Source organism: Garra rufa, chromosome 8, assembly GCF_049309525.1.
Source record: "Garra rufa chromosome 8, GarRuf1.0, whole genome shotgun sequence".
NCBI lineage: Eukaryota > Metazoa > Chordata > Actinopteri > Cypriniformes > Cyprinidae > Garra > Garra rufa.
This window is the reverse complement of record NC_133368.1, coordinates 43,139,941-43,156,453: the sequence shown is the minus strand read 5'-3', so window position 1 is coordinate 43,156,453 and position 16,513 is coordinate 43,139,941. Positions and strand designations below refer to the sequence as shown.

The 16,513-nt window shown below is 38.7% G+C and overlaps 1 protein-coding gene across 1 annotated transcript in view; it reads right to left on the bottom strand.

Annotated features, from left to right (window-relative positions):
- Nucleotides 1–2,130: 2,130 nt before the first annotated feature.
- igfbp2b (insulin-like growth factor binding protein 2b) overlaps nt 2,131–16,513 on the bottom strand; it is a 34,317-nt gene continuing 19,934 nt past the window's right edge. Inside the window, exons 2-4 of the mRNA XM_073845572.1 lie at nt 11,791–11,948; nt 8,259–8,399; nt 2,131–6,944 (exon numbers count right to left, since the gene is read on the bottom strand). Coding sequence (XP_073701673.1) covers nt 6,786–6,944; nt 8,259–8,399; nt 11,791–11,948 — 458 coding nt within the window. The 3' untranslated portion in view covers nt 2,131–6,785. The remainder of the gene's footprint in view (nt 6,945–8,258; nt 8,400–11,790; nt 11,949–16,513) is intronic.

Sequence of the window (16,513 nt, the reverse complement as noted above, 5' to 3'; positions counted from 1 at the left end):
TAGCATAAATGGAAGTTATGCACTAACCAAAATGTGCAACAAATCAACTGAGATGCATCTTGGAAGATTTTTAAAGACTATTAAAAGGGTTCACAAACATGCCGTACACTTGATTTAATGCATAACCAGTTTGTCATTCACCTACAAACGTAATCATGTTTCAAAAAGGATAGTTTTGACATTTTTACAGATCAAACAATAAACATGTTTTTACTGCTAAATGCATGCACATGCTTGACAAAAACACAATATTAAAATGCTTGGCTTTACACCCTTGCTGGCTTTACTTCCATATTACAGTAAGTGCTTTCCTGTAATCATCAAGAAAAGATATTTTACTAGTCACATCATCACACCCATACAGTCAGTCCCCAGGAAGTTTATGACATGCACACATTGTTCGTCTGCTAATTCAATTGTCTTTTTCATTGATGAATCAGGATTTGGATGATTAACAGAAGAGCCCAGAGGAGCTGAGCGTTACAGGATACAGGTTTATTTTGGGTGAAGACTTACTGCATTTAAACTCTGCCCAGAGGCAAGGCACCTGGCTTTCCACAGAAGTCAAAGAGATTGCTCAGGAACAAGGAAGTCATTTACCACGAGCCCCAACATCAAGGAGGGATCTCTGACCGGCAGAAAGGACCAACAACTCCATTCAAATATGTGAGGAAAGAGATAGATTATGTGGAGCCACGTTTTATCACAAAGCTCCAGGGCAAGTTAGCACAACATTTTTATGACTGCTTGGACTTGAGCATCAAGCCAAAAAGGCAAAAGTGCCACTGATAAGAGCACATATTGCAAAAGATTGTTGATAAATAGGTTAAGAGTGCATTTCTAACATGCGCCAGACCTCAATTAGCAGTGCTGCTTCTGCTTTGCTGCTTCGAAATGTGAGGTGAAATAAGTCCTGGATAGCAGTTGAGGTCTGACGAGACTTTAGTCGCCTCAAGGTAATCACTAATGCAGACATACAGGTGAAGTTCTTCCTGGGATAACTCAGGTTTACGGACTCCAGATGTGACGGATCAGGGCTTTGTCCGCAGCCAAGCAGCATTCATTTGTAAGAGCCAGATCAAGTAAGGGGAAACGAAGCAGACCCGGAGAGGAACACGTGTCGGCGATTTGATTTGTAGGGCAGTGAACATGACAATTACTATAGCCTTCAAAGAAACTGACAACTGCATTTTAGACTTCAAAGCACTCACGTCTCTTTTATCACGCAATTAGCTCAACAACTATAGATGGCTCCATCTTATCACAACATGTGGCTCTCCACACCACTCTTTCGCCTCAGAACACAATGATTAGAGTTTAGCGTTTCATCCTTGGCCGGTCCCTGCGTGAGGTAGGCCGCCGCCATTCGCTCCTGTAATATTCTTGAGATTCGGTCACATTTTGCTTTCTGTTTTAAGGAAGGAATGCAAACAGATGCGATAAGCATAGATAAACTACTGTATGCCAGGGGAAGCTAAAGGTGGATCTCTTACTTAATCTCTTCTGTAGACTGAATGAAATCAGAATCACGTGCACTGCCAAGGTACATATTAAGTAGTTTATGCAAAGTAAAAAAAGTAATAAAATAAAAAAGGCTGACAATCTTGATTCTACCCACAGTCATCCTCTGTTTGTTGAATAGCACAAGTTCTCCTCAGCCTGTTGGTAAAAGAAGACAAGGTTCTCACTTTTTAATGAATGCATTTCCATGACTTTTCCATTTGCTTGCAATTACTAAATTTACTTGTGAATAATATTTTCCAGCTGGAGAAATTTTATAGCAGACATTAATTATTTAATAAATAAAAATGCATTGTATTATAAATGTAATGAAATTATTTTTAATAAAATATTAAATAAATACATTAATATGTATTAGAAATATTCATTATTAATTTTCTTGGCTTTTTCAATTATTTTAAAATTACACAATTTATTGGGATTTTTCATGACGGCATGGGAAACCTAAAAAGATGATATCTAGTTTACCCACCACCACTAACGAAAAAGTTCAAAAAGGGCTTATGATTCATGTGCATGGAAAACATTAACACGAAAAGTACAAAACCCAACAAAGAAATCGTTAAAAAAAAGAAAACCTGACAAATGAATCATGGGTCTGAAAGGTAATACATTTAATCATGCTGGATTTTATTACAAGATTTTAAAACCAATGTCTATTTTTGCATGCATTTATGGCTTTTTCCATTGCAGTTGTACAGAAAACTCAGTTCATGCACCAGTCGCATGACAGTGGACACAAGGAGCATGCTTTGAGTAATGTATGTTATTTAATACCACCGCATCTCGTGACACACAGGATACGCAATGAATTACAGAAAAAAGGCGGCATGTGAGATGCTGGCATGGCACGAGGCGTTTGGATTTGCTCAAGAAATTCCCCCTGTCATTTGTGTGAGACTCTCCAAAAGCAGAGACCGGCTCTGACAGTTTTACACTGCACCAGATGGCAAGCAATCCTTCCCACCGTCACACTGGCTCCAGGCATGGCACAGCATCGAAACGTTCGCACAAGTACACACAAACACACACACACACACACACACACACACACACACGCATACGTGAACACTTCCATCCCATCGGAACCGCTCTGGCAAATCAATATGCCCGAAAACCACAGGGATTGGTTTCGCACTGTTTTCAAACTAGGCCAAACTCAAGCTACCGTAAAATTTACTGTGCCACCGGAGGGCAGGCAGCGATCTATTTTGGAAACAAACCGAAACGGAAAACTCGTAGCCCGTGTCTCAGCAAATCTATCTGTGAGGCACCAAAATCACACGAGGCTGAATGATCCCGGAGAGCCAGTCTGTTGCGGTAGTTAGCACAACGCTAACTAGATAAAGTAAATACATACAAGCTACTACTAAGGGCGAGCGAGATGTGGTAATACTGTGAAAGATACTCAAGGTTAATGTGCTAATATATCATAAAGGCTAAGCTACAAAAGCAAATGCTGGGCTGAACACTGTCTAACACGTTAGGATCAATGTTAAAGCTTAATCGACTTCTATTTCTGGATTGAGCTGTTCAATTCGACGCTCGCAGAGAGCGAGAGGATGGGAAAGAGAGAAACAGATGGGGAAGAGATATAAAGAGTGATATGGGTAGTGAATGAAAATATAACTTAATGAAGGGATGTTACAGTTGCCGCCCATTAACAACCCTTGATTGTTGTTCACACTGACAGTGATGCCAATTTTCAGCAATAAGGTCACATACAGTGGCACCCAAAAGGCTATACATTGAAAATACAGGAATTAGAATTGAAAACGTTTACATTTATGAACAGCACCTGGATACTTTGTCTCATTTGTAATCAGATTTTCAAGACCTATGGCTATTTACACAGGCCACCAATGACATCAGAACATAGTGTAGTAAGTACGGCCAGTACAATCCAACAGTACATTGATCTGGGGGCCTTCAGCGATAAAACGCTGTGTGTCAGAATGAACAGGACATTACAGATCACACCTGCTGACAGAGCAACCCAATAAATCCCACTGGTCACATCTATTTAGACACTAGAATGCTTCTATTTTGTCTAATTTTGGAGTCAGTAAAATATGTTTTTATTTTTAAGAAAGTGATACTTTTATTTAGCAAGGATGCAGAATTCTGTTCTTTTAAAGTGCCCCTATTATGCCATTTCAAATATTGCCTTTCATGTTGTGTGTTAATGTAGCTGTATGTGAATGCAAACAATCTGAAATGTTATAAAACCAAAAGTGCATGATAAATAAAGTTATTGTCTCCCAAAAAAAAATAAAAAAAATAATAATTCTGAACAGCGTAAACGAGTCTAATCCCACTTTCGGAATGGCTACAAGTCACAGGGTAACTCATTTGCATAATGCGCACAAATGTTGTACATCGGCTGGCCGCAAACAACTTGACCTGCCCTCAAACATGCCATTTTACTGATGACTGCTTCTCTAATTTTGAGGAGTTTATCACGGGATTCACAAAACACTTGCTCTTGAAAGATGATCTTCAGTACCCAGTTTATTTGGACCAAAAATATTAGGGCTGCCCTTGACTAAATACTTTTCTGGTCGACTAGTAGATGTTCATTTTAAGCATTAGTCGACTTATAGTCGCACGTTTATTAATAAACAATATAAATCGTAATAATGAGCCTTTAATTGCCTACATAGCTTAATAAGCACTCAAGCGCAAAAAAAGAAAAGCTTGCCACAACGCACCAACAGATATAGCCTAATAATTATTTAGGTGTCAGAAAAAATAGCAAGGGGACTATATTGACTAGTGCTTTCTTTGTTTTTTGTCTTAAGAGATCATCTCCGCGGTGGATGCGCCTGTATGCATGTTTCGTACTGATTGCATAATCTGAGAATGTTTGTTTTCAATTTGAATTGGTTCATTTAAAAGTAGACATTTCACTCTCTACAGATATATTTCTCATGTCTGTGAGGCAAGTATACACAGAGTTTCGAAGTTTTGCGCTTAAGTTCACGGAAACCAAAACAGCAGAAAGTGCATCCTGTTTGCATACAAAAGCACAATGTTAAGTCTTTACAGATTTGAAAGATGTATTATTTTTATCTGCATGACCCAAAATGACAGAGTATTTTAAGAACAAGTGAACACACCAGTGCCTCCATCTGTCATGCAGTGATCGCGCTACTATTCAGCTTCCACATTCTGCATAGACACTTCAATAGCACACACGATCTGTCCATCATAGACTGCGTGACTTCGCCACTTCCTGTGGAATTTTTTTTTTGTGACTAAGCGACTAAAAAAAATTTCGGTCGACCAAGCCTCTTCTCGCCGACTTACGGTTAGTCGACTATTAGGGGCAGCCCCAATAAATATAGATGTTTATATTTTCTATTGTGTGTTCAAAATATGTAACTCTGGAAATGGGCGTATCTTTTCTGACATGCGGTGTACGCAGTAGACGCAACAGACTGGGATTTGAGAGACTGAATCTTAGAACTGCTTAAAACAAATCCTTTGAGGAAAGCTGGAAAATGAGGTGATGTTAAATGCATATTTTGAGAAAATGAAAGCATTGTTTGACCTTGCATGTATAAAAACCTAATATGGGAATCTGCCAAAACAATATTACGAAACTTAAAAATGACATAATAGGGGAAACTTTATTTAAGAAAAAAAATCCATCTTACTGACCCTAAACTTTCAGATCCAAATTTCAGATTCAATTTCAAAGTTCAGAATCCTAAAACCTACTTTATTTCTAGTTTTAAATTAGATTTTGAATCCCAAGTTCAGATTTTGGATCCTATTGTATGTTACTGTATTTTTTGTAATTTGCTATCAGATTTTTCTGACCTGAACTGAGCCAGTTTTAACTTTATTTATTTGTTTTTTATGTATTTATTTTAGAAAATTATTTTGAATTGGGCTGTTCAAGAAAATACATGTGGGGGGAAAATGGTACAAAAATTGGTTAGACAAGCTCACTAAACCCATGCGCCACTTCACATTCCTTCACAGGATTCCTCAACTAACCCCATGCAAGCATTACACTGGGCAAAATCGCCCTTGCCAACCCCCAACACATCCCTTTGTAGATTAGAGTGAAGCAAGGTGAGGCACAGCCCACTGGCACTGCAGGCAAACCTGTGTTTATTTATAGGCACTTAACCCACTTTATATCACATTTGTCAATGTCAGCCCTGTGTCCTAATCTAGCCCTCTGTCAGCACATCATTAGTAAACGTTGATCCCCACTCTACAAACACACACATACACCACCTGCATTCTAACACATGGTAGAGAAGCAGCACGAGAACAGAGGTCTATCAGCCGCCAGGAACCGGGATGGCCAGATCTTGAGTACTTGGAAACGACAGCAATTATCGATTGTAAAAACACACTTGAACTTCAAAACATATGATGCTGACTTAAGGTCAGCAATATGTTTTAAAAATGTGTCTCGTTTTTAATTTAGCGACTGTTTGATATTTTGGGCCTTTCGTACCTTGCACTCCAATTGGTTAGATGGGGCGGCAATTATGCGCAACAAAAGCAGTGTTTTAGAGACATTTTGAATGCATGGTCTCAAAAATGCAAACCTCATGCAGAAAAGATGCCAGTTTGATGCATATCTACAAACAATTGAGTACTCATGATTGACTAATCTTTTGGGTACTCAAGTAGTCAAAATGACCAAAAAGCACATCTCCAGCCCTTCTTGCATAGATCCTCTCAAATCATCCAAAAAAAGACCCCTCTGCTTTCTATATCAAAATTTTTGGTTTCAAAAATTTGGGATTCACTTTTAAATCAATGTCAAGCTGCCACTGTTGTGCGTTTGCAGTTGCTGTTTGTTTATGGCAACCGATGGTGCAAAAAAACACGCCACCATTTTTATTGGGTCTCCAAAGACAAAAGGGAGAATTAAAGGGACACATCTTCACACCGAACAGCTGCAAGTGCTGTATAAGCATCTCCCTGCAACCAGATTCAGTCACAAGATTAAAAGGCACCGGACAAGCCTATAAATAGGCAGAAAAAAAAAACAATCACTCAGAGTTAAATTTGGAGTATGGTTATCTAAATTTGAGATAGGGGAAGGTTTAACTACCTGTCCTTGACTTGCTTGTCTTTGCTGGCATGTGACTTTCCACACTCCTATCGACAACACAGATCATACTATTGCGAAAATATACATACACATACACGTACAGAATTACACACATGCACATCGCTCTTGCACTCGCTTTAACTCTCCTCGTTTGCGACCCGGGGCGTCTCCCTTTTCTCTTCTATTTCTGCTGGGTGGTGGGCGGTTCCAGTTCGGGACCACCATAGTACTGGCTGCAGTTGGGGTCCCCCCTCACTTTGGGGGACGTGGGTATCTGGACACCAGTGTAGGGGTTGACGCACCAACACTCGCCCCTCTGCCCGTGGCTGGACATGTTGCACTAGAACACAAGAGAGAGATGATGATGAGAGACGGGCAGGGAAACGGTGGGTGTTGGGAGCTTAATGAAGCTCTTGGGCGAGTGCGGGGTGGAGGCGCTGCCCCAAAACAGCCCTCCCGCCTCATTTGGCCCAGCACGTCTCATTGACCCCTACTGAGCACTCCCAAAATGAGGTCATAATTGAACTGGACATAGCTGACGCTGAGACCCAAAACAGGCAAAAAACAGATTCTCAATTTTGTCCTCCAATGACAAAGAACAAAAACTGACAGTTACGATAATTACAAAAGGAACAGGATGATTACAACACAATTAAGTGTGGTGAGGTACACTGTTTTGAGCCCTGGGAACAGGGTTTTCACGTCAAAACAACATACCCATTTGCTGCTCCAGGACACGTTTGTCCTGGTTTAAGCTGCAACATGTCATGCCAGGACACAGAAATATTATATCATAATTATGAACATAATTGTTAACTCATGAAGGTTTCCATTATCAAGCTCTGTCAGCAAAACGTCAACACCGTCAAAGCCTAGACAACAGACAAAACTGCTTTTGAAATCGATATTTTATATTTATTTTGAGAGGCTAAATTGAGATCTCAGACGTCTACTTGCAGACTTTGGCATCCTTGCAAATCGTAGCAGTGTTCGAGACATTGTTAAGACTTCTTATGCAACCCCTGAGCAAACACGTGTGACATTTTTTCTTGGGAAAAGAGCCTGAGAACCAAAAAGTCAGTAGAAAAAAAAAAATCTTTCATCTCATCGGGGTGTAAAAGATGAGTAAGAGAAGCCATTGAGATTTAAAAGATTCACTTTGTGATTCTCTCTTCCTCTGATGTCTCTAAAAACCAAGGCAAGTCACCCAACAGACAGGTTAGTCGGTCAGCAAAATTTTCATTAGCTTGTAACTCTCAGCTCAGATACGGTTGCCTTGGCTTTGATAAAACAGCCTTCTGTAGTGAATGTGGGAATGCTTTATACACCGTTTCTCTTTGGCTCCATCTTTTGAGTCTTTATTGAACCTTCCACATGGAACTGGATAATAAAACAGCAGGATGCTGCAGATTGAAAGGTTGTGCAATGTCTCATATTCCTATTGCCCTACAGTGAAATTAACACCCGCTGCTATTCAAATGCGAGTACTTTTTGTACTGATCTACCAGCCAATGTGGCAGGAGACCTGCAAAATGTCTCAAATTGACCATGAACAAGAAGACTTCCAAAGAACAGCTACTTCAGCTACCACAGCTGCTGAATTTCAACCATGATGACGTCTTTGAAAGGTTGAGTCAAATATAGCTCTTTTCACCTGCTTGAGGTTGTACTGTCCTGTCTTGTCACAGTTGGGGAACTTCAGGTCATAAAGATTTTCCAGAGGTCCCTTGTTGTCATGGAACGTCATTCGGGAGATGTTCTCCAACACTCTATCCAGCTCCTGTTGACACTGACTCTGTAAAACCAAAAACACGCACAAATACGTATTTGAGTATTTAATTGATAAAACATATTAAAACACATTTCTACACTTAGACTAGTTTTTGTCAATCTCCTTTGGCTAAATACCTACAAAACACACAATTATGTAATATTTTTAAAATTTTTACATTAAATGCATAACGTTTCTACCTGGAACGATGTACAGACAATGACTGTGAGTGTATGCTATTACCAGGATATGTTTTAGACATCAGAAATAGGGATGTAACCATACACCGCAAGCTAGTTAAAAATCGATACACATTTTTGACGGTTCATATCGATTGAGATGTTAAATGAATCGCGATACAATTGGGAGCAGAAGTTTATAAGAATGGATCTCTGAGGGAAACTGGAAAAGTTTAGATGGCATTTACTTCACACCTTGCCTCTGTATAAACCAATTCGGTGTTTGCAAACAATGATGATTTTTTTTGTGGGCAGAGCTAAATCTGGTGGCAATCTATGGAAGCCATGGAATAAAAGAACAAAAAAGGCAAATTTGAGTTTATATCTCACAATTCTGATAAGAAAAATCAACTTGTCATTCTCTCCCACAATTCTTTTGTCCCCTCAGAATTGACAAACATGTTATTGTTGAGTTAAATCCAGCATTCTAAAAAGTTAGAATTGTGAAACCGTAAAGTCTTTACTTTTATTTTTGCACACTCACAGTAAAAACAGAACATTTGTGCTTTTGTAAAATAAAGCAAACAAACAGAATGTGCATTCTTATAATTATTATATAATTATATGTATATAATTATTATTGATTATTATGTTAAAATATATTAATTATTTAAGTCAGAAATATTTAGCATATTTATACCTTTCATATATACTATGATTGTATTTTATTTTTATGACAACAAATTTTATTTTTAATGTAACTTACATATAGGCTACATTTTCCATCATCCTGCGACCTATTTTTGACCCAGGGTTTGAAAACCTGTGCCCTAGAATGTACTTAGGTTCATGCAGAAACTTGTAAACAATGTTCTTATACAGGTAGTTATGGCATCAACGTTTAGTGATGTCATTGAACGTTCCAGGAAAACTTAAGTTGTATTGTTAGTGTCGGTCACAGCGCCTTTTAACTGTCGTTTTGGATCCGGCAATTATTCATTTACAAATTAAGCACCGTTTATGATGCATATTAAAGCAGTGTTCATAAGAGCAGCACCACTTTGTTTACAGCGGGAATCAAAGAAACGCTATATTGCTGCTGTTCCATAAGCACCATCTGCTGTCAGAGAGTGAATTTGCATCTCATTCAGCTTGTCTGCTGTTTTTTATTTCATGCAGATGTTTTATGCAGTAAAAATCACAAAGCAAAGACCATTCTGTTTTTTGCTTCAGATTTCATAATTAAAATTAATGTAAATGTAAAAATAGGCTGTTGACAAGTGAGATTTACTGAGATTTATCGGAGTAAACTGTATCAGAGGAAAATTTGTGGGTTGTAAAATGCAATACTTTTTGAAATTTAATAAATTCTAAATATTACATGCATTTGAAAAGGAGCAAAAATAGTTGATGAAGGTATGATAAAACATGGTAAAAGACAAAGTTAATGTGACCTTCATATAACAAGAAGTTAGTTTTAATAAAACTCCTCAAAGAAACACTCATATAAGGAGAGTGAGATAAACAGCAGGCCGGCGGCCTCATGAAACATTTGTGTGGCTGATATTAATCTCGTACTCGAGCTAATTTGCTGGCTTAGTTCTGCCTCCCCACCTCTCCGCAAGGACAGGCATCGGCATCAAAGACCATTCCTGTCTCCCGTTCCTTCTCTTTTTCCCTATATCTCTCATGATGGCTGCTCCCCGCTTGGCCCAGGATAAGAGGGCACTGGGGGAAGAGGGCCTGCCAGGGATCTTATCCGTATCGTGCGGATGAAAAGTGCTCCATCACAAAGCAGAGAACAGTCCCCTGCTGTCATCGGACATGCCGTCACCCTGACATTCTCCTTGAATGTCTGCTTTTCATGGGATATGTGACGGTTACGCTACTGATTTATGACCCCCACAGAAAAGTTGTTTATTCGGTATGGCTTTTTATTACCCTGCCATTATCACTGGTTTGAATTTTTACTGCCTTGGCTTCTTCTTTTTATTGCATCTACCTTTTTATAGTACTTTCCAACATCCATTTGCTTTATCAACATATCATTTAGCCAGAGTTACTATTGCTTTCAGGACCAAACCAGACCAAGTGTGCTTCATAGTACAGCTATTGCTGTCTCCGCTGCTGTTTGTTTACGGTCACATCGATTGTCTTTTTCTAAAACTAATTATTTCCCAATAGCGGCTATAGAATATGCTCAACGAGGAGGAAAATATGAGCGGATGTAGGACTATTTTCCAGATCAATGCGCTTAGGGCGTCCTTTAAATGGTGAGGATATGCTAAAATGACAATGTAAAGCAGACAGGCTAGATCTTATAAAGCCCTACATCTGAGCTACTAAGAAACCTACCAGAGCTGCTTCAAGTTGTACTTTAAAAAAGAAAAAAGAAAGAAAGAAAAGAAAAATGACTTGCCAACTGAAGTAAATTAGCAAGACAATTTGTCTATTGGCTCAAAACATTAGATGATGCCTGATAGAGATGTTGATTGGGGTGTTGCACTGGTCACTTGGCTGAGGATTTAAGAGGCCAGGTAAAGCATGGTACAAGTCCAAGAAAAGTTAATTAACTCTCTGTGAATTTGCGTGATGGCCAAATTCGACAAGCGCCGGCTCATTCCTCGTTGCAGCATAGATGGCAGCCGTTTGTTCTGTCGAGCGTATGCTATCACCGGGCAGTGTTTTAGACATTAGAAATCACTGGTTAATTAGGTAACTAAGGAAATGATCATATGTTTTTAACCCAAAACATAGTGAAAATGGCACCAGAAACTGGCTTAATACGAAAAACACCCGAAAATCAGCTTACAGCAGTTTTTGCACAGCTCCAATCACGAAAATAACATACTGAAGCAATAAATTATACACTGACAAACAACCTCAGACCACAGAATTATAGCAACATCAAATATAGAGGGTTGTACAAAGGACATACCGTAAATCTGAACCCTAGAAGACTGTGTTAGGAAAATTAATGTTTAGCTGATACAGAAACGAGGGTATCTATGTCATAGCGAGTTTGTCTGAGTGTGTGCTGTGTGAGCCTGTAGCGTTGTGTATGTGGTGTGTTAGTTCGATAGCCAGAAGAGGGCACTGCCGTACTGAACACAATGACGTCCAAGGTGAAACAGGTTTTTATTTCTACAGGTCAAACATTTGCTGTGTTGCCCTTCTGTGTGACTCGTTTCAGCGATCACCAGAGTGGTGTGAGTTCTTCACAGAATGACACTCACCTGTCTAGGGTGAGGTGTTTTGAGATCATCCTGGTTGGTGTACATCCTGGTCCTCTTGTTGTTGAGATGCTGCTTCACAGCGATCTCCTTGAAGTGCTGGTAGTCTTTTTCTTTGCCAGGCTTCTTTACTGGAGGGGACCGTGTGCCATTTAATTCTCCTAATGAAGGAAAGAGTATGTTAGGATTTGGGCAAAATTCAGAATTGAATCATTGCCAACTGGCGTACAGGATGTTGAGGGGAATTTAAGGAATAAAAAATTAACAAGTTCAGCATAACCAAATCCAAATAGATTTTACAACAAAACAAAAATTTCATATATATATATATGAAATTTTTGTTTTGTTGTAAAATCTATTTGGATTTGGTTATGCTGAACTTGTTAATATATATATATATATATATATTAGTCAGACACCTTCAACATTTCCACATTATCACAGTTTATTAGTTATAGTTTATAAAATGGTAATAAAATATGACAAGAACTCAGAGTTAAACTGGGTCAGAATAAATTCATCTTAATAATCACAAATGAACTACAGTTAAACCAAAATTTATTCAGACACCTTTAACATTTCTCACATTATCACAGTTTATTTGCTACAGTGTAGAAACTGGTAATAAAATATGACAAGAACTCAAGAGTTAAACTGTCAGAACAAATTCATCTTGATAATGTCAGATAACTTCAATAGAAAAGTATGTAACAAACAGGGTTCCCACAAGGCTTTCAAGGGCTTTTCAGATCCAATACCTTCAAATTCAAGGACTTAGGGTGTATTCACATCAAGAAAGTCAGCTAGTTCACTTTCTTTGTCCCGGACCAAATACAATGTTGATTTTTTTTTTGTTTGTTTGGTGTGGTTCGCTTTCACACTGCCCTTTTTGCAAGTGAACCAGAAACTGTAAACAAAACCACACGTGTGCTTAAGGTCATCCATTCATTGGTTCATCCATTCAACCATAACAGAGTTCGTTTGGAACCAGACCGAGACCACCTCTTCAGCTGGGTCTCGGTATGGTTGTTTGGTCCGCACCCGAGTGCGATTGCTGTATTCACACCTGGCCAAAAGATCAGCACCAAGGGGGAAAACAAACTTGAGTTTGATTCAATCTAACCAAATAAGACAGGTATGAATACATTTTTAGGGTGTGTTCACACTTGTCAGGTTTGGTTTAATTAAAATTAACTCTGGTGCAATTGCTCTGTTAGTGCGGTTAATTTGAGTAAGTGTGAATGCTGCCATCCGAACCCTGGTGCACACCAAACAAGAAGACAGAGACCGCTAAAAAGATTCCAAACAAACTCTGGTGTGGTTCGAATAAAATATGAACGCAACACAGACCAAATACTTAAACTAAAAACAGGAAGTAATGACAAGATGCGACACTATGTGACATGTTTTCACAAAGGGAACAAGCAATGTATCCAAAACAAAATCAACATGGAGCAATGAGGAGGTAATAGGGATGTAACGGTATCAAAACTTCACGGTACGGTAATACCTCGGTATGAATGGCACGGTACGGTATTTATTGAATCATTTACAGGAAAAACAAAACTAATGAAGAGACTCGAAAAAAGTGCCAGAATTGTTTATTAAACAGTTTACATGAACACTGAACATATCAATGGCATACAAATTTGCCATCTATCTGTAAACTTTGAAACAGAAACTTAAATTTTTCAATTTTAGTAACAAAAAATTATTAAAACGTAAAAAAAACAGTCAAATCAGTTTAGCTGAATGAGTTGTCTGAATCTAGTTGTCTGCTTGAAATAAGATTTTTTTTTCTTACCCCATTGGCAGATTATTTAGCTTGTTTTAAACAAAAACTCACTTAATTTTGACTTGTTTTTACTAAAAACAAGACAATAATTTTTACTTGTCTAGAAAATCCTTCTTGATTTAAGAATTTTTAGATATTTTGGCTGGAAACAAGACAAAATTCTATGTAAGAAAAGCATTTTTTGCAGTGCAGTAGGCTCTCATGCCTTTCTTTCGCATTAAATCTTTATTAAAACAATCCTTTAAAGAACTTTTCTACCTGGACAAGTGCATCTATTATGTTGCCAAGTTTATTTAAAACTGCACCTTTCCTTATTTTAAACCTATAGCCAAAAAGCCACGTGTTGACTGTGAAATTTATATGCATTTATGGTACATTTCCGTGTCAATCCATGTTCATTTTTACAGCGAACAATGCACTGTAACATTAATTCAGCGCATACAGCGCAGCAAAAAATAGACTCGGTGCCGAAACGATCGCTGCACTGCTGCAAAGGCACCGCTTCTAGGACGTACTGCCGGACAGCAACCGCGTGCAGTGTGAACGCTCTAATCCGTTAACATGGGTGCTGAAAAGAATACGTAACGCATACGCACTTCAGACGGAGCAGGTTCGACCATTTCCATCTCTTTTCCTTGCTGCTACAGTCTGTAGCGACAACAGACCGCAAAGGATGATGGCCACGCCTGGGCTGATGGGAAATGTAGTTCCCGCTACCTCCCGTTCGCTCCATTCGCCTGAGCAAACTTTTCTCAGAAGACCTATTTTTTTATCGAGTCATGCGACCACGGTAGTATCGAAAAAATTTGTTATTGCGGTATGACGGTATTTACAATACCGTTACATCCCTAGGAGGTAATGTGCCATTGATGAGCTCTTTGTGAGTTCACAAGTGGTGAAAATTAAGTCATATACACGCAATGATGAGCGCGCTTAGTCCAGCAGACAGCATTAGGTATAGTCGACTTTAAGTGGTGCTGAGCAGACCGATCAGTGAATAGGTAGTTTTATGTCAAGTCGAACGCACCTTTTGCTTTTGTTTGGAGTGTTCGGTGAGTTCCGTCATAACATATACGTCATTCAACTCGACCAATTAGGTTGTAAACGTATCACTATTCCTTTAGGTTCTGTATTTTTAGGTTCACTATCAAAAATGCCAGTGTGAACGCTAAGCGGACCAGGACAAAATGTATCACTTTCCTCTTTGGTCCAAACCAAAGAACCAAATGAACCAAACTACCCTGAACACACTCTCAGTGTGGGGACACATTTCAAGTGAGAGCAAGGTCACATCGTGTTACCTTGTAAGATACATTGTTACAGTTTTCATGTGTCAAACACAACTATGCAAAAAAGCAATTTGGGAAATATGACAGAGATCTGGTATTATATTTGTCGTAAATGCATGTAACTAACGTAAATCAAGCAAACTAATATGCATAGGCCATGAAATAACACATTAGCGGACCGAAAGGAATAATATGGAAAACATTTTTTTTTAGAAATAAAATGCACTGAAATAAATTCAAGCACTTTCAAGGACCTGTATCTATATATGTTCGATTTCAAAAACTTTCCAGGATTTTAAGAACATGTGGGAACTCTGAACAAAACATGGTCAGGTCATAGTGTAAAATCAAATTTTTGGTCCCCAATATATATATATATTTTTTTTTTCAATTTTACTGGTAGTCCACTGTATGAAAGATTTGTGGGTATAATATGTCAGTTTACTTCATTTTGCTACCCTCAAAATAAATTGAAATAAATTCAAGCACTTTCAAGGACCTGTATCTATATATGTTCATTTTCAAAAACTTTCCAGGATTTTAAGAACCTGTGGGAACTCTGAACAAAACATGGTCAGGTCATAGTGTAAAATCAAATTTTTGGTCCCCAATAATTTTTTTTTTTTTTTTTTTCAATTTTACTGGTAGTCCACTGTATGAACGATTTGTGGGTATAATATGTCAGTTTACTTCATGTTGCTACCCTCAAAATAAATTGAAATAAATGCAAGCACTTTCAAGGACCTGTATCTATATGTTCATTTTCAAAAACTTTCCAGGGCCTTGAAAAAAAAAAATCAGATTCACAAACTTTCAAGGATTTCAAGGACCTGTGGGAACCCTGAACAAAACATGGTCCGGTCAAAGTGTCAAATCAAATTTTTGGTCCCATTTTTTTTTTTTTTTCAATTGTACTGGTAGTCTAGCCTGGAAAAATCCAGACCCTAATCTATTAAGATTAAGGGTCTGGGATCGAGCAATGAAAACTGCCTAACTCGAGGGGCGGCACCAAGCATGCATTTGAAACTCTAACTGCACGCAATTGGATAACGCCACGACCAATCACAACAATACACGCTTAGCTACCAGCAGAGCTAAATTATGTTTCATTAACAAAGTTCGGGAGAAGCGCGTCAGATGCTTAGCGTAAACATCACAAGTCAATCAGCGCCATAGGTTTAAATACAGCTGACTCACCTCAATTCACTCGATGGTTTATCAGTAAACCTCCACCACCCCATCTCATCACTCCAAGTTCTCGCTACTCCTATTGGGGGGTAACGTACTCTGGGTTCGGGCCACTCCCGAGCTCGGAGCCCTTCACCGGACAGCACGCCAAACATGCACTACTATTCTCCGGTTTATTATATGTAAGCGTGAACTCGTGAACTGATAGATTAAACTCTTGCTGTATCCAGTCGCCAAAATAGCAAAAACGTCCTTCTTGCAAAGGAACGATTGGAGTTTTCGGTTTTCTGTTCCTCTTTTATATGGAAAGCCAAGTCTAACTCGTTCATTGTAGCGGCCAAAGCCGTTTCAAACAACTTGTTGTTCATCTGTAGCAACAGCGATCTTTCAAAGTTTACTATATGATTCGGACGTCGCAGTGCTGTCATCATCAGCTTAGCTCGCCTCTGTCTCG